Source organism: Panthera leo, chromosome A3, assembly GCF_018350215.1.
Source record: "Panthera leo isolate Ple1 chromosome A3, P.leo_Ple1_pat1.1, whole genome shotgun sequence".
NCBI classification, from domain to species: Eukaryota; Metazoa; Chordata; class Mammalia; order Carnivora; family Felidae; genus Panthera; species Panthera leo.
Genome location: NC_056681.1, coordinates 1,727,381 through 1,749,498, shown reverse-complemented (window position 1 = coordinate 1,749,498; position 22,118 = coordinate 1,727,381). Strand labels below are relative to the sequence as shown.

The 22,118-nt window shown below is 58.8% G+C and overlaps 1 protein-coding gene across 6 annotated transcripts in view; it reads left to right on the top strand.

The window, feature by feature from the left end:
• The window catches only part of OSBPL2 (oxysterol binding protein like 2), a 36,897-nt gene extending 15,538 nt beyond the window's left edge, over positions 1-21,359 (top strand). For 3 of the 6 annotated variants that reach the window (XM_042930467.1, XM_042930468.1, XM_042930469.1), the window contains exons 3-14: positions 881-1,025; positions 2,758-2,833; positions 6,360-6,494; positions 6,931-7,028; positions 9,704-9,886; positions 11,492-11,599; positions 12,207-12,296; positions 14,587-14,710; positions 16,118-16,246; positions 17,265-17,388; positions 18,292-18,382; positions 20,154-21,359. In XM_042930467.1, coding sequence (XP_042786401.1) covers positions 881-1,025; positions 2,758-2,833; positions 6,360-6,494; positions 6,931-7,028; positions 9,704-9,886; positions 11,492-11,599; positions 12,207-12,296; positions 14,587-14,710; positions 16,118-16,246; positions 17,265-17,388; positions 18,292-18,382; positions 20,154-20,256 — 1,406 coding nt within the window. In that variant the 3' untranslated portion in view covers positions 20,257-21,359. The remainder of the gene's footprint in view (positions 1-880; positions 1,026-2,757; positions 2,834-6,359; positions 6,495-6,930; positions 7,029-9,703; positions 9,887-11,491; positions 11,600-12,206; positions 12,297-14,586; positions 14,711-16,117; positions 16,247-17,264; positions 17,389-18,291; positions 18,383-20,153) is intronic. The other 3 variants (XR_006200323.1, XM_042930470.1, XM_042930472.1) reach the window with 3 other exon arrangements.
• The last annotated feature ends 759 nt before the right edge of the window (positions 21,360-22,118 follow it).

The following is a 22,118-nucleotide window of genomic DNA, read 5'->3' as shown; positions in this document are numbered from 1 at the left end:
AGCTCCCTGTGAGCCCGCGTCCTCCCGGAAACGGTCACTGTCATGGCCAAGCGCCGTGGTCTGGGAGCCCCTCCCTGGTGGCTGCGGCTCCCCGAGCTCTTTGTGGCTCTTTGTGGCTCTTTGTGGCTCTTTGTGGACGTGGGGTGTGCTCTGAGCTCCGGCTGGTTCCGTGCTTGGGCTCTTGCTCATGGGTATGAGAGTCTGGCGCTGTGTTTGTGTGGTGCAGGTTCTTGTAGCATCAGTGCTGTGGCTTGTGTTTTATTTTATTTTTAGTTTATTTTGGCGGGGGGCGGTGGCTCGCAAGCTGGAGAAGGGCAGAGGAAGAGGGAGAGAGAATCCCAAGCGGGCTCTGCGCTGCCAGGATGGAGTCCCGTGGGAGGCTCGATCTCATGAACGGAACCATGAGATCGTGACCTGATCTGAAATCAAGAGTGGGACATTTAACCAACCGAGCCCCTCAGGCGCCCCCACGGCTTGCATTTAGAAGAGGCGGGGCTGACTGCAGACCTTGTGCAGAGACAGGACATTCTGCAGCCTAGAGGCGGGTCTGAGTGCCGGAGAGGTCGCCTGCCCCGCAGGGCGTGAGCCCGGCCTGAGACACGGGCACACCGCGCTCCCCGGCCTCCCAGCCAGACCGCAGGTGGTGGCCAGGCTGCACCGGGTGCACAGGGCACCCGTGCTGTCTGAGCTCCTGGGGAAGCCCCCAGAAGCGTTCCTCCGTCTGCCTCTGCCTCGGGTTCTTGGGGACCAGAGCGAATTGTGGCAAGATGCGCCCGTTACGAATGAAGTAGAGCTTCCGGTATTCCGCGGTCAGAGCTCTCGGAGCTGGGCTTCCGTGTCCCCCCGGCCCCGCAAAAACTACCACTCTGCTTGTGTGCAGGCTTTGATTCTGAGAGCTCTTCCGGGGGATTTTCAGAGGCAAGTCAGAGAGTCGCTGCGGTGATGTGTGTGGACTCCGGCAGAAGTAATGGGGTCGGAAAGGCCGGGGAGAGGCCCCCTCGAGAAAATGGAATTCAGAAGCACAGGTACGTCATCGTGCGCGCGTTTTAGAATCTTCCGCTGTATCTGTGACGCCCTGGCCGTGCCACAGGGCGCTCCTTCAGATCTCCTGAGTCCCGAGCGCAGGGGTGACCCAGCCATGGTGCCCCCGGACAGCATCCCCTGGTGCCCTGTTCAGCCACAGATTCTGAGACCCGACGCCACTGTCCTTGGCTCCTGGAGGTCAGTGATGGCACTTCCTTGACTGCTGATTGCGGTCCCCGCCCCAGGACTTGCGGGGTGGACCGGCGGGAGGGCCGCCCTCCTGCTGCCCCCTGCAGACCGCCTGCCTCTCAATGCTGCACTGCCTGTCTGCCCTACAGTTTGGAAATGGGTGTTTAGAGCAGCAAGTCCCCCTTTCCTTTTCCCCACATTTCCTTTTCCTTCCGAGTTAGATTCTGGAGACGGTGACCTAAGTCTTCCCCAGCAGAAGCGAGGACAAGGGCAAGACAGGCCCCGCGAGGCAGTGGCGGTGGGCAGGCGGCCTCTGTCCCCCCCCACGCTGACTTGCTTTGCAGCTTGAGGGAGCCCTGCAGCCTCACCACAGCCCCTGCTCTGGGCCCTAGACCCCAGCGCCTGCTAGACGCATGCAGGAGGGGACTTGGGCGTCCCGCCCCTGCCTGTCGGCTCGTTCTCCCGGCAGGCGTCGGAGCACCTCTGCACGTGTGCTCCAATGGCCGGTCCTAGAGTGGGTCATGCTCTGCTGTCCTCCGCTCAGTGCCCCATGAATCTGGTTCGCGCGTCGGCCTAACACCGTCCTCCTGCCCCCGCGCATTGTCACCCAGCTCTGACACGTGGTCCCGTTACGCACGTCTGGGCTCCTCAGCCCTCCCGGCTCCTGTGTCACATCCCAGTCCGGCCGCCTCTCCTGTGCCCCTGTAGTGCCCGTAACTGCCTCCACACCCTCCCGTCTCCTCTCCACCCTGCGGGCACTAGACAGATCTGAATGCACTGCCTCTGCCTCTTGGCCAGTGTCTGCGTGGTCCCCAGCGATGGTGAACAGAGCGCCTTGGCTGGGAGAGGGGACCGCAGGGTCACTCTCCTCTTGGGATGAGGGCCGGCCCTCTGTGTTTCTCTGGCTCCGGCCCCGGGCCCGTTGTCACTGGTCCCAGCCGACAGGGGCCTCTTTGGAGTCCTCAGGTGCAGCCAGCCCGTTCCCACAGCAGAGCCCCATCTGCCCTGCTACCTTGGCCCCCGGCCCCCTCCTCCTGCTCTTCCCTCCTGACCCTTGCCAATGGGTCCAGCACACCTCCCCCCAACTCTAGCTTCACAGCCTGCTCAGGCACCCCTCTTTCCCAGGTGGAATAGTGTCTCATCCCAGCCCGATTCGTGGGAGGGAGACTGCCAGGTCTCCCCGGGAAGCTGGCAGGAAGAGAGCCTAGAAAGGAATGAGCCTCGGGAGAACAAACTTGTGTTTGAAAGGGACTCCCGGCAGGCTCCCGGCAGACTTCCAAAAGGTTTTGTTAACGCGGCTCTGTCTTGTGCCTTCCTGGCCCGGCCTCTGCCGTGGTCACCGTCCTTTCCCGGGAGACCCTCCAGGATGCCTGTGCAGAGACCTTTCTTTAGGACGTAACAGCACTCGGGCTGCCAGAGCAGACACATTGCCGGTGTTTGCATCTAAAAACTAAAAAAGAAATGGTCACTGGGCAAAATCATCAGTTGTAAGTGAACCTGGTGCTGGAGGGACCAACCCGCGTCACTCTGGTCGTTCCTTCATAGGACGTCATTGCCTGCCCCGATGTTTACCAGAAGCGACTTCAGCGTGTGGAGTATATTAAAGAAATGCATCGGCCTGGTAAGTTCAGGGGGACTCATTTCAGGGCCTGAGGCTGAAACATTTTCAATTCCTGGGTATCTGTTGCACTGCTGATAGTTTAGGGAGACGTGCTCTGCACATTTGTAGCACGAGGACGATAAGATAGGACAGGGACAGACGTGGGGTGGGGGAGAGAAAAGGCGCGAAGGCTAAGGTGTTCACAGCCAGCGGGAACGTGATCCCACAGGCAAGCCTCCTGATGTGAGACGCATCACAGCGGTTTACGTTGACCCTGGCGTTCTGTGACGGGCTCACAGTCGGCTTTGGACAGTCCGCATGATGTGGGAGCTTCTGTGGGCTGCTCGACACAGGCTGAGGGCGAGCCACGGGCAAAAGTGCGGGACCTGGGGCACAGCTCAGATGCTCAGGGTTTGCTCAGAGGAGGTGGTTGGATAATCGGTGTCCCGGGGCCGCAGGCTTCTTTTCTCGTGGTCCTGCATGACGGGACTGTCACCGTCTGTGGGAATGTGAGCTGTGCCCCCCCCTCCGGGAGGGCAGGGCGCACCGCAGGCCATGGGTTGTACCAACAGCGTTGTACCGACAGGCATGCGGCCCTGTCCCCTGTGCCTCCCACGCGTGCTGCCACCGCCGTTTATTTCTGCCCTCGTCTCTTTCAGCCCCTTTCCTAGAGGAAACTGCTTCTTTTCTCCCACTTTTTATTTTGAAGTAACCTTGGACTTCTAGACGGTTGCGGGTGGTACATTGAGCCGTTTGCCCTTCACCCGGCTTCCCGTCGTGGTGACGTCTCATGTAGCAGCCGGGGCTCGGTGAGCGAGATGCCAGCGTTCCTGTCGGAGCGTCACTGCTCACCACGCACTTGACTTGGCTTTCCTAGTACCCCCTGCTGTCTTCGTACTGGCGGCTGGTGTTTGGGCACCAAGGGCTGGCGCGGGATGTGCTTGACGCTCCTGGGGTGACCCTGCCCCAGGCCTCTCGGCAGACAGAGCTGGAAAACCCAGGCGTGCCTTCTGACCCTGCTTCTGCACACACGTATTTGTGTAGGCACCTGTTTGGCTTTTTTTATGTTTTAATTTTTTAAGATTTTTATTTTCAAGTAACCTCTGTACCCAGCAATGGGGCTCCAACTCACAACCCGAGACTAAGAGTCACTCCAGTTAGGCGCCCCACACGTCCCTTGTCTTCTAAAATGGCACGCTTGGGATTCTTTTCTCTTAGCGGTGTTTTCCCCTACGTTTCTGGCTGTGTGAGCAGGTCAGGTCTAGGTGGGTGTATGTGTCTGAAGATAGGTGTTGAACTTGACTAGCTCCTTGGTCGGGCACCTGGGGGGGCTCTGTCGGTGAAGCGTCCGACCTCGGCTCAGGTCATGATCTCACGGTCTGTGGGTTCGAGCCCCGCGTCGGGCTCTGTGCTGACAGCTCGGAGCCCGGAGCCTTCTTCAGATTCTGTGCCTCCCTCTGTCTCTGCCCCTCCCCGGCTCGGGTTCTGTCTGTCTGTCTGTCTCTCTCTCTCAAAAATAAATAATAAACACTGACTAGCTCCTTGGTCCTGCAGCTTCTTGTCATAAAGCGACACCATCACGTTGCATTCCCCAGGGACCCACCGTAGGATGGATCGGATTAACGCGTGGGTCGGCGCGTCCCCGGGCTACACCGGCTCAGCACCCACGGGCTTCGCCTCTGGGGTGGCACACGGCCCTCTTCCTCCTTCGCCCACTGGGACGGCGGCCCCAGGCTGGCCAACGGGCCGCTGAGGCAGGCAGGGCCGGGGAACACCGCCACGCCTCGCCGCTTCCCGCCTCTCCTCGTATTTTGAAGCAGACCCCACTTGTGAATACTTTCGTGTTGCTGAAGGATACAGATTCTCTTTACCACCAGCACGGCCACCCTCACACTTCAGAAGGCCACGCGCTAACACTGTCCGCTACCCGCCGGGTCCGGTCCCCGGCTGTCGGAGCACCGTTCTGTCTGTGCTTCTGCCGTCTGTGGTGTTACCTCCCTCCCGACTAAGAGCTCCTGGCGCTCGGGCCGGTGCTGTCACTCTTCCTTTATTTCCTGGGACGTTTTTGTGCCGAGAACGTGCCCTTCTGCGGCCGCCAGTGCGGTTTGCAGAAGAAAGTCAGGGTCAGTGAGTGATTCTCACTTTATCACGGTCGCCACGTGATGTGGTTCACTAGCATGACCCAGCATGGCCAGTGTAACCAACTAGCTTGTCTGTGTTTGTTTTTTTTCAAACTCACAGAGTCAGACCTCCCCGGTCCATTCCAGCCCCCGAGCCACTCCCTCTTTGGCTGTTCATAGCCTCTTCGGCTTGGCCGTGATCCCTTATAGACGAAGCTCTGGCTCATTCTGTCCCTTTCTCATCCAGGATCTGGAGTCAGCCGCTTGTGCAGGGAGAGAGAGGACTCAGGACCACAGCTGGGCCCTAGGGGTAGGGGGGTGGGCTATGAATTGCTGTTCTAGGTCTTTCCAGGGGGAGAGCTAGGAGCTGTTTGGATTTGTTTCAACGACGGTTGAAATCTGGGATGACGGGATTACTCCAGCCCCCTCGGTCGCATGTCTGCGCCTCGTCCCCCCACGCCGACGATCCCAGTTTCTAACCACAGTGCAGGTGACCGATTTAGACCAGCACTCAATTAATGACTCACCTGCTCTATCCCACACACACGACAGTTCCGGAGGACAGGACCACTTCTGCCGCCACCAGCGTGTGTGCTGACACGTGGGTGTTGGTTCCCTTTTGTGGGTCGTTTTGTCCGGAAGGCGCGTCTCCGGTCACCGTGCTTGGAGTTACCTGCCGTGGTCCCCGTCCACGTGGCTGGGCCCCCAGAGCTTGCGTGCGCTCATCTGCTTCTTTTGTTCTCGATGTTTGGACGTTGCTTTTCTAAATTACTTTTGTTCAAAATCGTAAACCTAAAGTCAGATCTCTGGGCTGAGGTTCCAAGAATTTCCCTTCCCGTCCCTGCCCTCGCGCTGCACTGGCCCTTCCCCTCGAGGAGACCGTTTCCACCCTCCGTGGTCTGTCTTCCCGTGCCTCATGAGGGGACCGTGTGTCACATCCTCCCTCCTTCTTCAGATGAACTAGAGGCTTTTCCGCCTCTGTTTCGCTGCGTGGTGCCACAGCCACGTAGAGCCACTGCTTAGGCGCACGGTCACCCCGCGGTGCCGTGCCTTCTGGCCGCCTATCCCTGTCACATGTCTGCTGTGTGTTTGCCAGAGCATCTGTGGGGCGGGCTCCCGGAAACGGCCGCGGGACCGAAGGGCAGGTGCGCCCGCGCTTCTGCCGTGGTGCCCCGTCTCCAGGCGGCCCCGTTCTGCACCCCCACTGGCCGTGGGGGCCTCTCTCCGTCCTGCCCTGCCCTGCCCTGCCCGTGGCCCGTGGGCAGCGCTGCTGCTCGAGCAGGCGAGCAGGCCGGGTCTCCACGGGGTTGACTTCCTTTCTCCTGACGAGCTGGACGAGCGTCTTCCCTGCGCTCAGAGCGGGGCGGGCGTGGGCTCGGGTTCCTGGGGACCGTCCGTGGTGACGGGTCTTCACCGGCTCCTTCCAGGAGCTGTCCAAGATCACCATGCCCATCGCCTTCAATGAGCCTCTGAGTTTCCTCCAGCGGATCACGGAGTACATGGAGCACGTGGACCTCATTCACAGAGCCTCCTGCCAGTCCCAGGCCCTGGAAAGGATGCAGGTGGGCGGTGGGCCCCTCCGGGGGCGCCAGCCACGAGCCTGGTGTCCAGTGAGCGTGACGCCACGTGAGTGGCCCGCGGTGGTCGGCCCGCGTGGCTCCCGCTGACTCCTGGGTGCCGTCCTGCCCTGTGCCTCGGCTCCTCCTGGGTCCGCTCGGGACCGCCCCCCCCCCCCCCCCCTGCCACCGTGTGTGGGTGCGGCCACCCCGCCGACCTGGCACGGGGCCTCAGGGCCGCCCGGGCTGGGGGAGGGGGGCACACGATTCCTGCCTGTGTGGTTTGAGGAAGTGCTCGCGCTGACGGGCGTTTCCCCGGAAGTTCCGTAATCTCAAAACACGTGACGAGGGAGACCCGTGCCAGCGGGAGCACATCTGGCGCGGAGAGGCTGCGCGTCCCCCCCCGTGGCCCCCCACTCACCGTCCTGTGCGCTGTTCCCAGTGCGTTGCTGCCTTCGCGGTGTCGGCGGTGGCTTCCCAGTGGGAGAGGACCGGCAAGCCCTTCAACCCGCTCCTGGGAGAGACGTACGAGCTGATCAGGTAAGGGGTCGGGGCCGCGGGCGCCCGGCACGGCTGCGCAGGGGTGAAGCGGAGCGCCGGGCTCCAGAGAGGAGGGGAGGCGACAGGCGACGGAGGGGCGCTGGCTCGCCTGGAACCGACGTGGACACGGGCCCGGCCCACGTCAGCAGGGCATCTGGTGACTGTCACCAGGGCAGGTGCAGCTGCGGGCAGTAGCTCCCGTGTGCTGGCCAGGGGCCGGGTGGGGTCTCTGCCGGGTGGCTCCCCGTGCCGCCCCCCCCCGACCTGGTCTTCTGACCTGGTCTTTGAGCCCCGCGCACGCCCCAGAAACGGCACGGCCTGTGGCGGTCCTGGCGGGGGCCCCACGAGGGTGGACCGGGCCTGTTTGGGGTGCTCTTTCCCGACCCCGCTGCCCGCGTGAGGTGCCCACCCAGACCAGCAAGTAAATCAGCGGACGGTGGCGCTGTGCTCCCCGCCATCTGCTCAGCCCGGCTGGGGCTCCTCTGTGGGGCCGTTTGGGGCTCCCTCCGGGTCCTGTAGAGAGTCTGTGGGGGTGTCTTAGTGAATGAAAGCGTAACTTCAACGATAAGAGCACACCCTTTTTAGAAGACGCGTGAGTTGAGAAAAGCGAAAAGGGAGACGTCATCCCACAGGAGACCGTGAAGGTTGTGGTCGATTTCCTTGAGTGCGAGCACGTGTGTGGTCTGTCATTTAGCATCGTGCCATCGTCATTTCCCCACGGTGTCACAGGCTTTTGCTAAGTTACGCTGCCACGTTTTGTGTCTGGCGTCTGCGTGCGCCCCAGCTTGACGCACGCACCGCCCCCTTGCGCCGCGGAGTCGTGGCGGCGTGCTGTGTCGTCACGGCGTCTTGATCTCAGGGAGCCCTGCGGGTTGTGCTTCTCGGGCCGTTTATTGCCCTTAATGGCCGAGTTGTTCATGATGAGAGTTTCTCAAAGGTGAGTAAGTGGCTGTGGACGGGCGGTGGGGGGTGGGTCTGCTTGAGTTGGCGCTCCGGGCGCGTGCGGCTCAGGGAAGCGTGTGCCAGGGTGTGTGTGTGTCAGCACTGCTTTCACACCTTTGCGGGAGGAGTCGGCAGTGTTAGCAACACAGGCATAAATCACCTCCCACTCGGACGGTGGCACAGATGTCCGGGTCCGGGCTCTGACCCGTTTCTGGCCGCCCGGGGCGGCCCTGCCGCTGGCCCCTCTGCGTGCCGCTGGCCTGGTTTTCTCACGGACGGAGATGTTGGCTGCCGCTCGGTGCGCGGGCACCTGCTTTCGGAACCCCGCTGCCTTGGAGGCAGCCGGGCGTGTTAGAGGCACGGTGCTGCCGTGGGGGTCCGTGCAGGCGACCCTGGGTGACCGTGGCAAGTCCCTGCTTCTTCAGTCCAGAAACGGGGGACCTGAGGCCCAGGTGAGGGAAAGACCCGCCCCGAGACTCACTGTTCAGAGGAACTTTTGTTGTGAGTTCCCAGAGAGCGCTTTCTTTATCAGCCACGCCTCTGCTGCCTCCCCACGGTGCATGTGTCCTGGTGCCCGGGTGGGTGGCTCTGACCTTGTCTAGCCACCAGGAAATTATTGGCGTTTTCGTTATTAAAAAGCACCATTAACATATCTTGAAAAGAGGAATTAAAGCTGATACGAAAGAAGTTCCAGACGACGGGAAGTGAGCACGTGGGTTCAGAGACAGCATGACCCACCATCCACGACCCGTGGTGCTGACGGCCACCCCTGATCATCAGTCACTTCCAGGATTCGGCTGAGGGGTTGAGGCGAAGCCCCGGACTGACCGAGAAACGAGCATCTTCCCGGGCGTGCAGGCCCGTCTTCGGGTCCAGGTCGCACTGCGGCCGCGTCTGCTGCACGCGGGGCCCCGAGGGCCCTTCCGGTCTGAGGAGCTTTGTAACTAAACCGAGTCGTTCTCCAGTGTCTTCTTCCCTACAGATTGCTCCTCAGCGGCTAAAAATAGCACTTTCTTTTCTTAGACAAGTATTCATTTTGTAAATTACATACCTTGGTTGGCAACCTTTTAAAATCTAATTTTTCAACTTTCCTTCCTCTGTAACGATTGGAAATTCTGATTCCAGTTAAGTTAGTAATTATGTGGTTTAGCTTTTATAATTTTTAACGACTACAACTGTAGGTGTATTCACAGTTCCGGAACAATTAAAAACTGACATTTTTATTGAAAAAGAGCATGTACTGAAAATCCCATTTCCTGGCCCAGGAGTATCTTGGGGCATCAGACATGGCACGTCACAGAACTTCCAGGAGCCCTAGCAGGGACTAGAGGAGGGCCCCCTTCGGGAAGGCCGCGAGCTCCCCGCTCTTGCGGTTCTTGGGCGCTGGGTGCCCCTCGAGGGCTGAGGTGGCCGCGTCTAAATCACCGGCTCTAGGAGTTTTCTTCTAGACCTGCACGTGCTGGGGGCAGCGTGGGTGGAGGCCCCTCACACTCTTTCTCCTTCCATGCGGGGTTCAGATTTGCCCAGAGGCGGTGGGCGCACGTGCAAGTGTCGGGGGGGGCGGGGGGGCGGTCAGTGTCAGGCCAAGGGTGGCGTCAGAGAGCGAGTGTTGAATATTTCTGTCACTCAGGGTGGCCGGGGGCTGCGGGGCTCCCCCAAGAGGTGTGCCGAGCCAACCTTTGTCGGATTTCGCTGTCACTGATGTGCTCTCTCCCTCTTGTTTTTGTGCCTAGGGAGGATTTAGGATTCAGATTCATATCCGAGCAGGTGAGCCACCACCCCCCGATCAGTGCATTTTATTCAGAAGGCCTCCACCAGGACTTCTTGTTTCACGGCTCCATCTACCCGAAGCTGAAGTTCTGGGGCAAGAGCGTGGAGGCCGAGCCCCGGGGCACCATCACGCTGGAGCTGCTCAAGTGAGTGCGGAGGCCGGGGGCGGGCGGGCGCCTTTCTTAAGTTCCAGCGGAAGGGTCTTTCCCCCGGCAGACACTCCTTCGAACAGGCAACGCCCCCCAGACCCCTCATCGGGACTGGGTGTGATGCGGGCGTCTGGGACAGCCCACCGAGGACCTGGATGGCTTTAGTCACTGCCTGTGGTAGTCCTTCCGCTTGGTGATGAGCCGCACGTAGCACCTTACAACAGCCGCTCTCTCCTCTGCCACGTGGTTTCTGAGGGCTAGGGCCGGGGTGGGGGGGGCAGCGTGGCAGGCGCTCTGGCTCGGGGTCCCGTGAGGTGGCGGGCAGGACGCGGGCCGAAGGCGGCTGGTGGGACATCTGCTTGTAGGCCCCCTTCCGTGGCCGTTGGCGGGAGGCCGGGGGGTGCTCACAGCGGGGTGCTGGCATCCACCAGAGCTGGGGACCCAAGGGGGATGGAGCCACGGTGTCTCTTAGGACCTCATCGCAGAGGTGGCCTCACCCTGACCTTAAACCCTCGTTGGTCACGAGGACCACGCTGCTTGAGGGTGGGAGGGAGACACGGATGAAACTTGGGAGGTGGGGGACTTTGAGGGGCGTCGTGGAGGCTGCCCGCACACCCATGAAATCTCAGTCCAAACGCTCCCCGGTGTTTGTTCGGACACCTCGCAAAGCAAAAGCCCATCTCTAGCGGTCGCGTGGACGTTGCAAAACCAGCGTAGACCCGGTCTAGGCCACGGCGTGCCGCAGGCTCCCTGAGATGCACGTCTTGCTAACCGTGGCCCGCCGTGATGAAGCACGGGGTATGATTTTTGTTTCACGTTGGCCCAGCCTGGCTGGTTGCCGGAGAATACCAGCCCCTGACCCCCGTGTACCCAGGGCTGATGGGGTCACCAGGTGCAGTGAGGGCACCCCACTTCTGGGAAGCATGTGCGTCTTGCGGCGGTCTGTGCTTTCTTGGGGCGTGGCATGCAGAACTGAAAAGTGGCAAATCTTACTGATTAACGCATTTGAGTTTCCCCTGGAAATTTGAGGGGCCCCGAATACTTGTCCTGAAATACTTCTGCTTTGAGCTAGTCTCTGCCCTTGATCATGGCTCTTTGACACGGCCTCCCTCGAGACACGGGTCTCACGAACTTGCATCACATCCGTGGGGGTTCTTTTCTCCTTGGGTCAGGCCACTGGGGGAGGATGAGGGATACGAGCAAAGGCGTCTGGGAAGGCGCTCCACACGGAGCTGCTCCCTGGACCTCGGGCGGGGTGTGGGCCGTGCGGCTCCCGCAGGCGCCGGCTGAAGAGGCCATTGTGTGGACAGCTTCCCGGGACAGCCTTTTCTCTTTGTCTCGGTGGTCTCCTGTTGCTTATTAACTTGTCTCGACATTTAAGTAGAAAGCTTTGTTGATGCTACAAAGGAAAGCAGAAATAAATTTCAAACAAATGCTAAATAAATAGCCGCCGTTCGAGGGAGTTCAAAGCGATATTCTACTCCGGCGCAGGTTTTAAGGCAATTATGGCTTAATTCTGTCTGGTATTTTGCTTTTTAGGGTCACGCAAGTGTCTTTTGTTTGCTGGCGTCTGACTCGCGTGTTTTCTGGCATCTTTCACAGACACAATGAGGCTTACACCTGGACCAACCCTACCTGCTGTGTGCACAACGTGATTATCGGGAAGCTCTGGATAGAGCAGTACGGGACGGTGGAGATTCTGAACCACAGGTAATGGCACCGGTCGCGCGCCAGTCAGAGACCGCGCCGAGCCCCAGACGCGCTTGCCGTGAGCTCGGGGACACGCTTCCGGCCTGCTCCCGGCTGCCATTCAGGCCGTCGGGGTTCGGCGCGCCTGCGGGAAGAGCCAGGCCTGGGGGTGGCCGCCATGGTGCTGGTCGGTGGTGGCATCATCTTCGTGCCCCTGCTCACCTCTTGTTTTGGTTTCAGTCGCAGTAGCGAATTGATTTTGAGATTTTAAATGACACTAAAGAATGATGGGATTCCCACGTGAAACATCCTCAAATACTGACCTCTGTCCACCCTCGAACCTTCCTCCTGGAAGTTCGTGACATAGCGGCTTTGTTTTTTAGCAGCTTTATTGAGATACAGTTTGCATACCGTAAAATTCACGCATTTAAGTGAGTTTCGGCGTATCTACTGAACTGTACCGTTGCCACCAGGCAGTGTCAGAGCATCTCCGTCACCCCAGAAAGGTGCCCCGCGCCCATCGCGGTCACTGCCCGACGCCCCAGCCCCGGCCACCCGGGTGTCTCGGTTCACCTTTCCCAGACATTTCGCGTCGTACAACGGAAGCCTGTGTTTGTTTTTCCCGCAGAACTGGAGATAAGTGTGTGCTTCATTTTAAACCGTGTGGACTGTTTGGAAAAGAACTTCACAAAGTGGAGGGGCACATCCAGGACAAAAAGTAGGTCTGCGTCTGGGTGGCTCACCGTGGGCGGCGCGTGCGCCCCTTGATGGCGATGTGGGCGTGCCAGTGACGTTCGCTCACGCTAGAAAAGATTATGACTCTGTTTGGTCTAGAGAAGACACTCCCTCACTGGGTCTACAGAGAGACGAAGGGTTAGTTTTAAGTGTCGTTTCCGGGCGGTGAGTGATCGGGGTCTGTCTCGCCCTCTCCTGAGGAGGAGAGGTCTGGGTCTGACTCCTTTTGATCAAATGGACGTGAGGAGATGAGGTGCTCTCACTGAGAGGAAACGCTGTGCTTTTGCGAACAGAGCTGAGGTTGAAGACGTGACCACGTGTCTCCTCCGGAGCGGTGTCTGCCACGTGTTGCCAGGCACAACTCAGACCGTAGTGGGAGCCTCAGTTCCACGGGCCGGCTCGTGGCACTCTGGGAGTTAGAGACTTTTTACGTGTTGGACCAGAGAAACGGTCAGAAGTTCCCAATAGATTTCCCGGGGTTCTCTCTCCTTTGGGTTATTTAAAAAAACATTTTTTGTAATGTTTACTTATTTTTGAGAGAGAGAGACAGAGCGTGAGTAGGGGAGGGGCAGAGAGAGGCGGAGGGTCGGGCGGGGACACAGAATTCGAAGCAGGCTCCAGGCTGCGAGCTGTCAGCACAGAGCCCGACTCGGGGCTGCGAGACCGTGACTTGAGCCGAAGTTGGACGCTTGACCGACCGAGCCACCCAGGCGCCCCGACCTTTGGGTTATTTTATCTTATGTTTTTGGCCTCAGATTTCTCACTTTTTATTCCCCAGTCAGGAAATTGGGATTTGTATAATGTCATGAAACCCCTTCCACCTCCTAAAAACTAGACATTTTCTTTCTTTCTTTCTTCTTCTTCTTCTTTTTTTTCTTTTTTTGAAGTAGCCTCCATGCGAACATGGGGCTTGAACTCACCACCCTGACATCGAGAGTCAGGTGCCCCACCCACTGAGCCAGCCAGGTGCCCCACCTACGTTTTAATTAGAAACAAGTTTCCAGGGTAAAACGGTGGGTGCTGTTTCTTCTGCTGCCGAGTACCAGAAAGTCACCTGTTCAAACAGCCTGTCAGATGCTTTCAGACTTTAGACTCTGACCGCCGTGCCCACTGAAGTGAGCCGGGGCTCAGCTCGGAGACCTTGCAGGACAGCAGCCCTCTTCAGGACAAGGGCACCGGCCAGTGCCCCGAGCAGCCTGTCCCTGGTGGTGGAAACAACCCAGAGAGAGACCGTGGTCAGCGTGAAACGGGCCTGCAGAAACGGGCCACTCCTCACTGCCACGCGCACCGTCCCGGAGGGTCTGCAAACCCTGTTCTGATTTTTTGATTTTCCATCCCAAACTGGAGTGAGCTCTTGCCTAACGCCGTGCCTCTTGGGGACAGAATATGTCGGCCAAGGTGACTAAGTCCTGAGTGAGGACTGGCCGAGTGTCCCCCGCCAGTCCCCGCGTGGCCACTTTCCGGGCTGAGCCCGAGGCAGGGGTGCCCGCCCTCCCAGAAATGTCACACGCCTGGCAGAACAGCATCTCCAGGCGGTGCGTGGCCACCGTGCTTTCCCCGCAGGAAGACACAAAAAAGACAAAAAGAAAAAACAAAAAACAGTCCAGCGCTGTTGGCGTTGTTCCTTTTGGAGTCCGGCAAAGCGCTCTGGTGGTTGATCTGGACAGTTTCCAGAGGTCGTTAGGAAATGAAGCAAGCAGACGGGTACTGATGTGGGCATCCGATCTGTGGATATGAAGATAAAGCAGACAATGCCAGCTGAAATTGCGAGGGCTGTTGATGTGATTTGTAGGAAAGGGAAGGACACAGTCTTGGAGGTTCATGTATTTCAAGGGCAGTGGCCAGACCAGCACGTGGGTTCCAGCGAAACCTTCCCTTTTTCTCACCTTTTCTTGTCCACACTCGTGGGGGCTTGTGCCCTTATCTTCTTTCTGCTTTGGCAAATTAGGCCCGAGGGGGGACCCTCAAAGGCAGATTTTCCTCTTCGCACCTCTGTCCAGAGAGGTTCTCAAATTTACAAGGAGACAAACCAGAATGGGAATGTACTCCACGGTCACGGTCACAATCGAGGTGCTGCCTGTTTAGATGAAGGGTTTATAATTGCTATAAACACGGTTTTAAAAATTCCCTTTGATGGGGCGCCTGGCTGGCTCAGTCAGAAGAGCACACGGCTCTTAATCTCCAGGTCGTGAGTCTGAGCCCACGTTGGGTGTAGAGATTACTAAAGATAAATAAATAAACTTAAGCAAAATTAAAATTCCCTTTGACTACAGCAAAAAGAAGCTCTTTATGATCTATGGAAAATGGACAGAGTGTTTGTGGGGAATAGACCCTGCTGCGTACGAGTCCTTCAAGAAGCGGGAGAGGAGAGGCGACCACCTGAGCAAGCCACAGCCGGTAAGGTGCTGCCCCCGGGGGGGGGGGGGGGGGGGCGCGAGGGGGGGAGGGCTTCAGAGTCGAGTGCGGGGGGAGTCTGCCTTCCCTCTGCTGGGCCTGTGGGGTCCCAGCTGGAGAGGATGAAGGCCTGGAATCCGCCCGTCCGTCTGTGTGCTGCTCGGGGCCTCGGTTTACCTGCATCTCTGTGTGCAGAGGCTGCTGCCGTCAGCCGGGCTCGGGGGCCACTTGGTGCGCCATGTCCCCCAAGCCTGGCAGAGCCCAAGTGCACCTACGTTTCTTTCTGGGAACGCCGTGCTCCGGGTTCTTCTTTGTAAACCTCCTGTCTCCCAGCACCTCGTTAGCTTAGACCTATTAAAAAATCAAGACTGTCATGTCTGTGTTTTCAGTTCTGAGCACCAGGTAATATATTCCATAGTTGGGAAGTTTTGGCAAGGATACTCTCCCCCCAGAGCTTTGGAATACTGATGATCTCAGGGCTAAAACTAGAAGGGGTAGCTCAAAGGAAGGGTCAGGTTGTTCGAGGTAAGAAGAGAGAGGGGGCCAGGCCCAAGGCGTTCAGCCTCCCCCAGGGTTTCAGTGGTCTGGCCCTGTGGCATCGCCTGAGTGCTGCTGGACACCTTCCAACGTGCTCTTTGACTTTAAAAAGCAAAAGGAACGTTCCATGTGAAGACCACACAGACTTGGAATGTGAAATGCCCGAAGGGGTGGCTTTTGGTGCCTTAGTTTAGCTTCGTTGTCCTCTGGGTGACTCGACATGAGACAGACTTGTGTGAGCACTTGCCCGGGAGCAGCCTTCTGTAGCTCTTGGCACCGAACCCCATGGCCCGCAGCCAGCGGTACCGAGCCCCGTTGGACGTCGGCCGGGAGGGTCCCGAGGCCGCGTCGTCATGTCCCCGCTTTCTCCCGCAGCAGCCGCGGGGGTGGCCACTGCTTCCTTCTCCGGGTCCCGCTGCTTGGGAAATGTGAGGGTGGTTGCGTTTTGTCTTCAGATGTGGTCTGCAGGCGGGGTTCAGTCTAGAGGTGCTAAGGGTCCATGAGGTCGCCCGGCGTGAGCGGTTCTGGCAGAGGGCCGAGCTGCGGCGTGTGGGGACTGGCTCCGGCCGGGGAGGGCCGCACCCCGCCTGGCCGCTGCTGTAGAAGGCCCAGCCCCCCAGCCCCCCAGCCCCACCTGCCAGCCGGCGGCTCCCTAGGCGTTGGTGTGTGCTCTCCCCGGGAGGGCGGGGGGGGGTGCACTCCTGTGCTGCTGACTTCCTGCCCTCTGGGGGAGCCCCAGCACGGGGAGCCCCTGCAAAGAGAGCATCACGGCATCTTCTCCCTTACCAGAGAGCCCATCTTGCCCTGCCTGACAGTCGCTCCGAGAGTAGCTGTCCCGCCCGGCCGGCCGGCCCACGGTGTTCTGTGTTTCAGGACGACAGCTCCCAGAAAGCTGACGGCGATGTGGCGGATGCCGTGCCCGAGGTTCAGGAGACTGTGCAGGTCATTCCAGGCAGCAAGCTACTCTGGAGGGTCAACACTCGGCCCCCCAACTCTGCCCAGGTCCGTACCCCCGAACCCCGCCCCTCTCCGCACCCCTGACCCCTGGCCAGGCCAGACCCCTCAGCCGTTCCCCGGCCCCGTGTCCACGCCGCCTAGGACCTTGCTTCCTCAGAGTGAGCCTCCGAGGGCTCCCCGCCCTCCCGGAGCCCCAGTCGAGCCTCGGCCACGGCCTGGCCTCCCCGGGGCAAAGGCAGTGCTCCGCCAACATGTCGTGTGCGTGTGCTGCCGTGCCCCTGACACGCGGTGAGACAGGTGCCCCGCGTGCACACGGTGCCTTCTCTAGGCGGCCTGCACCGACTGGGTCTCACTGAAAGGGGCTTCCAGACTGCTTTTGAGAGATTATTTTCCCGACTTGTCGGTTTAGATGCTTAAATGCATTTTGGTACTTATGTTTGAAAATTACGCTTATAATTTATATTGCACATGATAAGCTTATTACATCCCGTATGATAGGATGCAGTATAGAGGGTGACTGTATAAATGTAATAATTTTGTGTAGTAACTGTTATTTTAGTATCTATCATTACTTATCTCGTTCATACGTAAAACATACGGACTACATGTGAAGTCTGCTTCACTCCTATCACCCTACCAGACCACAGTAAAAAGGAGACAGAACCCCCACCTACACGGACGTCACCTCGACACAGCCACTGCTGGCTCCCAGCAGAGTGTAAAATAGTTCGACCCAACAGGGCAAAGGTGTACTTCTTGCCAGGAATTCCTCTTAAAAACAACACTTGTTCCTCCTCCCTGTGGTTCGTGTCTGTGGACCCAGGAGTGGAGCTGGAGGGCCGGCAGGTGCGGGACAGTGAGGGGGTGCTGGGGGCCTTCCCAGGACCGGCCGGGGGGGAGGGGGGGGGCGGGCGGGGCGGCTGTGGGGCTGCGTCCGCACGGACTGTGGGGCAGAGCGTGGACCGGCAGGAGTGGCCAGGACCCGGCCGCCCCGAGCGGCCTAGCCGAGCGGAGCGCGGAAACATGCCAGCGTGGTGACGGGTTTCCGCGCCTCTCCCCCCAGATGTACAATTTTACCAGCTTCACCGTCAGTCTCAACGAGCTGCAGAGCGGCATGGAGAAGACCCTGGCTCCCACGGACTGCCGCCTGCGCCCCGACATCCGCGGCATGGAGAACGGCGACATGGGTGCGCTCGCGGGCCGGTGGGGGCGGGGGGCGCCCGTGCTGCAGGTGGACAGACAGGGAGACTGAGGACAGTGCCTCTCGCACTCTCCGTGGTGGAAGAGGTTTAGAAATCCCAGCCTGCTGCAGACCAGTCCCCTTGTGGATAGGATACGATTAAGTTACTAGAAAAATGAAGGACAACGGGTGCGGAACACGAGTCCCCCAGTTCTTATCAGCGAAATTGGGGTAACGTTTCCAAGGTTGGACGTGTTCTCCATCCAAAGTCAGTGTAGGACCGCATCCCGGGCCCAGGCTGCTCGCGCACCGTGGGTGTCTCCGCGTGACGAGGGAGCGGCCGCACGCCGGCTCACCCATCCACGTCGGCCCTGCGGTGGGCCGCTGGCCAGAGGGCCGTCCCAAGCGGTCCTGGGTTTTGTGGACACAGTCGTTGTCGAGTGGAGGGACTGCACGGGGCAGGGAGACCCCCACTCTCCAGGACCAGTGTCTGCACCCGCACCCGGGACCGGGCTGCAGAGCCCGAGGGTCAGGTTACGCGGGACGGTCCTCTGTGGGAAGCAGCCCCCGCTGGCCCCGGCCCTGCCCTGAGGGTCAAGTCGCCCGTGAGCCTGAGCTTGCCCTTGCTTGGTGCTCCTTCCCAAGCCCTGCTGCGCCCTCCTGCGGTGCGGGGGAAAGGCCTGCCTCTCCCCGCAGCCACACTGGGGTCGGGGCGCTGCTGTAGCCTCGTGACCGGGTGTGGTTTGCAGACGACGACGTTTCTGACCAGCGTGACTTCTCACCTAGGGTCTGGGGGTGGGGGCGCTGCCGCGTCTGTCTGCTTCCTTCCACCCTCGCCTCCGTCGGTTGTAAGCTGGGAGCCTCACCGTCGACTCTGAGTCCTTACCCACGCCGTGTGCTTGGCCCCCAGATCTGGCGAGCCAGGAGAAGGAGCGGCTGGAAGAGAAGCAGCGGGAGGCCCGGAGGGAACGGGCCAAGCAGGAGGCCGAGTGGCAGACCAGGTGAGGCCTCGGTGGCTGGGAGAGGGCAGTGGCCAGGGCCCCACGTGCACCTGTGGCTGAGCAGAAGCTATTTTGGGGTCCCATTAACGCGGGGCCGCAGCCCCGGGTCTGGCGTGGGTCCTGGGACACAGACGGGCCGAGCGTCCCCGAAGGTGAGTAGGCACCCTGCCAGTGCAGGGACAGGTCCCCTCCGACCCGGGCCTGGCAGTCCTGCCCACAGCGCATCTGACCCTGAGCATTCCTCTCAAATAGGACACAGTTTAAAACAAACCGTAGTCTGAACCAGGCCACCAGCTGGAGGACGACACAGCTTGTGGAAAGGCAGTGCTGTGGAAGGAATGGTGTGTTCAGCCATCGCCCTTTGACACTGCTGCAGGCTGCTCTTGTCCACGTCACCTGCCACGTGGCACAGGTGGCCGGATAGGTCCCGGCCGGCCCCACGTGGTAGCGTGGATAGGAGGGAGGGTGTGGAGAGCGGTGCCCAGGGGCATCGCAGGTGGGGACACACCTGTGTTCAGACCAGGTGAGAGGGTCACAGACACACAGAGACAGATAGATAGAGACAGACAGAGACAGATAGAGACAGGGAGCAGACCCTGTGGGCCCGGGGCCTCCTGCTGTCTCACCGGAAAAGCGCGGTTGGTTTGTCAGTGGTCGTAATTACGTGAAAACAGCCCATTCGGTGAGGATTCAGTCGGGTAAGTACCGTAATACTTGAGCATAATTAAAAACATAATGTCCGTTAAAATGTTAGTCCTAGCAAAATCTTGGGGTGCATGGGGCACCTGGGTGGCTCAGTCGGTGGAGCATCTGACTTCGGCCCAGGTCATGATCTCACACTCTGAGTTCAAGCCCCACGTCGGGCTCTGTGCTGCCAGCTCAGAGCCTGGAACCTGCTTCTGACTCTGTGTCTCCCCCTCTCTCTGCCCCATCCCCACTCATGCTCTGTCTCTCTCTGTCTCAAAAATAAATTAAAAAAAACCATAAACAATTAAAAAAAAATCTTGGGGTGGCCTTGAGCTGTTCACTGAGTGTTTTTTCCAATCAAGCTTGATGCGCTGTAGGCATTGTTTTCTAGGCCTGGTCACGATCGCCTCCTGTGGCTGTTTTGTGACTAACATTTTTAAAACCATTTCTTTGTGCTCGGGCTTCTGACCTGATTTAAGTTTGCGCTTTCAGTCTTTCCAATATTTGGAACTGGCTTCATTCCAGAAAAAGCTTGAAAAGCATCCACCCTCCTTCATTGTCTTTAAGGAATCGATTTAAAAAATACATTGCAGAAGTAGCGATATTTGGTCCTCAGATGACTCCTTCTACTTTGTGAGCCCCAGGTCCTTAGTTGTCTTCAGGATGTGCGCCAGCAGTCGAGGGTCCGGGGGGCTTCCCAGGGCACGTGCCACACACGTGCCCGCGGTGGCGGCCCCGTTGCCTCCCTGCCCACAGGTCGTCCCCTTCCCCAGTTAGACACGCCGGGCCTACTTCCAGGGAAGGAACCAGCACTGTGCCCGTCCTTCCCTCGGAAGGGATAGTGGCCGTTCTCCGCTAACAGCCTAGCGTGTTTCCGTGAAGGCCTTGAGGGTCTGCTGGCGAAGCCCACTCTGGGCTGTTCGCGGGGACAGCATTCGAGAGAAAATGTGGTCGATAACTCTCAGCCGCGGCTGCTGCCCTGGGCTGCATCTAAAGCCGCGTGCTGATGCGGCGAGGCCTCCCTGCAGGGAACACGAGCCAGGTTGTGTCCACGTGCTTCCTGACCATGTCCTCTGTGTTCCAGGTGGTTTCATCAAGGCAGCAACCCACACACGGGGGCTCCCGACTGGTTGTATGCGGGGGGCTACTTTGAGCGGAATTTCTCCCGCTGCCCAGATATCTACTGAGGGGCCGGAGTGGCCCCCAGGACCGGAGACCGGACTGCATCAAGTGGTCACGGCAGAAACCAGCTTTTCCAGCGACTGTGTCCGTGGAGACAGCACCATCCCCGGTCAAGGATTCGATGCTAATTAACTTCTGATCGCCAAACATTTTACTACTGTTCATCAAGCTTCACATGGGATCATCGTGTTTTCATTAAGGGCGGAAAAGGACAATCCTCTGCCGTCCCTTCACGTGACGGGAATCAGCCCGGCTTGTTACAGCGCCCTCTTCATTGTAAAGTTCGTAACGGAAGTAAGTAACCAGGAAGGGTCTGAGTTCTAAGTCCCCCCGTGTCCCTCCTCCTAACGCAGTGGCAAAGGGTTTCTGAGACTGTCGTGCATTTGAACCAGTAACAGGGAAGACGGATCTTGAAAGTAACCCTTCGAGGAGCTTTACGGGGCCAGGGGTTGCTTCCTAGATTACGGTAATGCAAAAGTGAAGACTTTCAGAGCGCCAGATGGAATGAAATGAAAGCTGTCAGATTCTGTATTTTTTACCAGTCTTCAATAATGTAAAGATTACTTTTAAAATATTTAAGTTAAAACTACTTGAATAGTATTTTGCCGGAGAGCAAGGTTTGCATTAATCACCAATCGTATACTGTCCGAAACGAAGCATTACCGTGACAGCCTGGGGTGGCCGGAAACCTCGAGAGTCGTGACGGACCTCCCCAGGCTGCTGCCAGCCTCGAAAGGGGCCCCGCCTCTGTCACCGGGGCTTCGTGGCCTCTGCAGGCCAGGCCCGCGTCACAGAGGGTCGCCGTGCCTACGGCAGGTGCGCCCTGCGGGAGGCTCCGAAGCAGCAGCCGCTACGGCCGTGTCATTAAAGTTACTTAACAAAAAATAGGTGCGTGTCCATCCTAGAAACATCCCTTCTGGTGGCTCTTGTCTTTCTGTAGAAGTGTCAACACCGCAGGCCTCAGCGGAGCTCTGAACGGAGAGCGTCTGCTGAGCGTGCACGCACTCACGCGGCCGTATGGAGTGCTGGGCTCTCGGTGGCAGGCTGCCGTCATTGTGTGTCCGGGCTTCGACGTCACATCTGTCATTAAAACACTTTTAAAAGCGAATACTTGTTCTGCAGCCTTGATTCTGTAGCTTTGGAAACTGGAAGTCAAGGTGTCGGGTGGAACCGAGCGTCTGCCCCACGGAGACGGGAGCGGAGCCACTGGCGACGGGCAGAGGTGTGCGAGGCTTTACGGTTCTGACGCTGTTCTGAGACGGGGTCGTGGCGCATCTGGTCGTCCGAACGGGGACCTCATGCCCCTGTGGCCGTGGGCGGGTTCGCTGTCCACGAGGGCGGGCGAGCTGAAAACGTCGAAGGGCACGGTCCTAGGACACGTTTAAAAGGACAGTATTTCGGGCAGTTTAAGAGCTTCTTGCAGATGAATCCGTTTCTCACTGCCACTGATAACAGGCCAACGAGGTTTGCACTTTCGAGTCTGCTGGGGAGGCCGGTTTTCAGCCCCAGAGGAGGAGGGCGGGACGGTGGACACCAGAACATACGCGTTTGTGGGGCCGTCCTCACTTGGCTTATGGTTTTTAAACTTCGGTCTCTGCAAATGCCAACGTGTAAAGTGACTGCCTCAACTTCGTCTCCCTTGGTCATTTCAGATGCCAGAGGTTTGTCTCTACTAAAGATTTTTTTCACTAGAAAACGCATCTTAAAACACAGGCACCTGCTACCGATGCTTTTGGCCTGTGTGGAAAGTGGTGGCTTCTCAGCCACACGTTGATGTCATTATGGCTTTGCCGTAAGGACCCAGGGGCTTTCTAGAGTAATTTTGTAACTTCGACCATCTGTGCAGCAGGGACAGTAGAGCATCCTC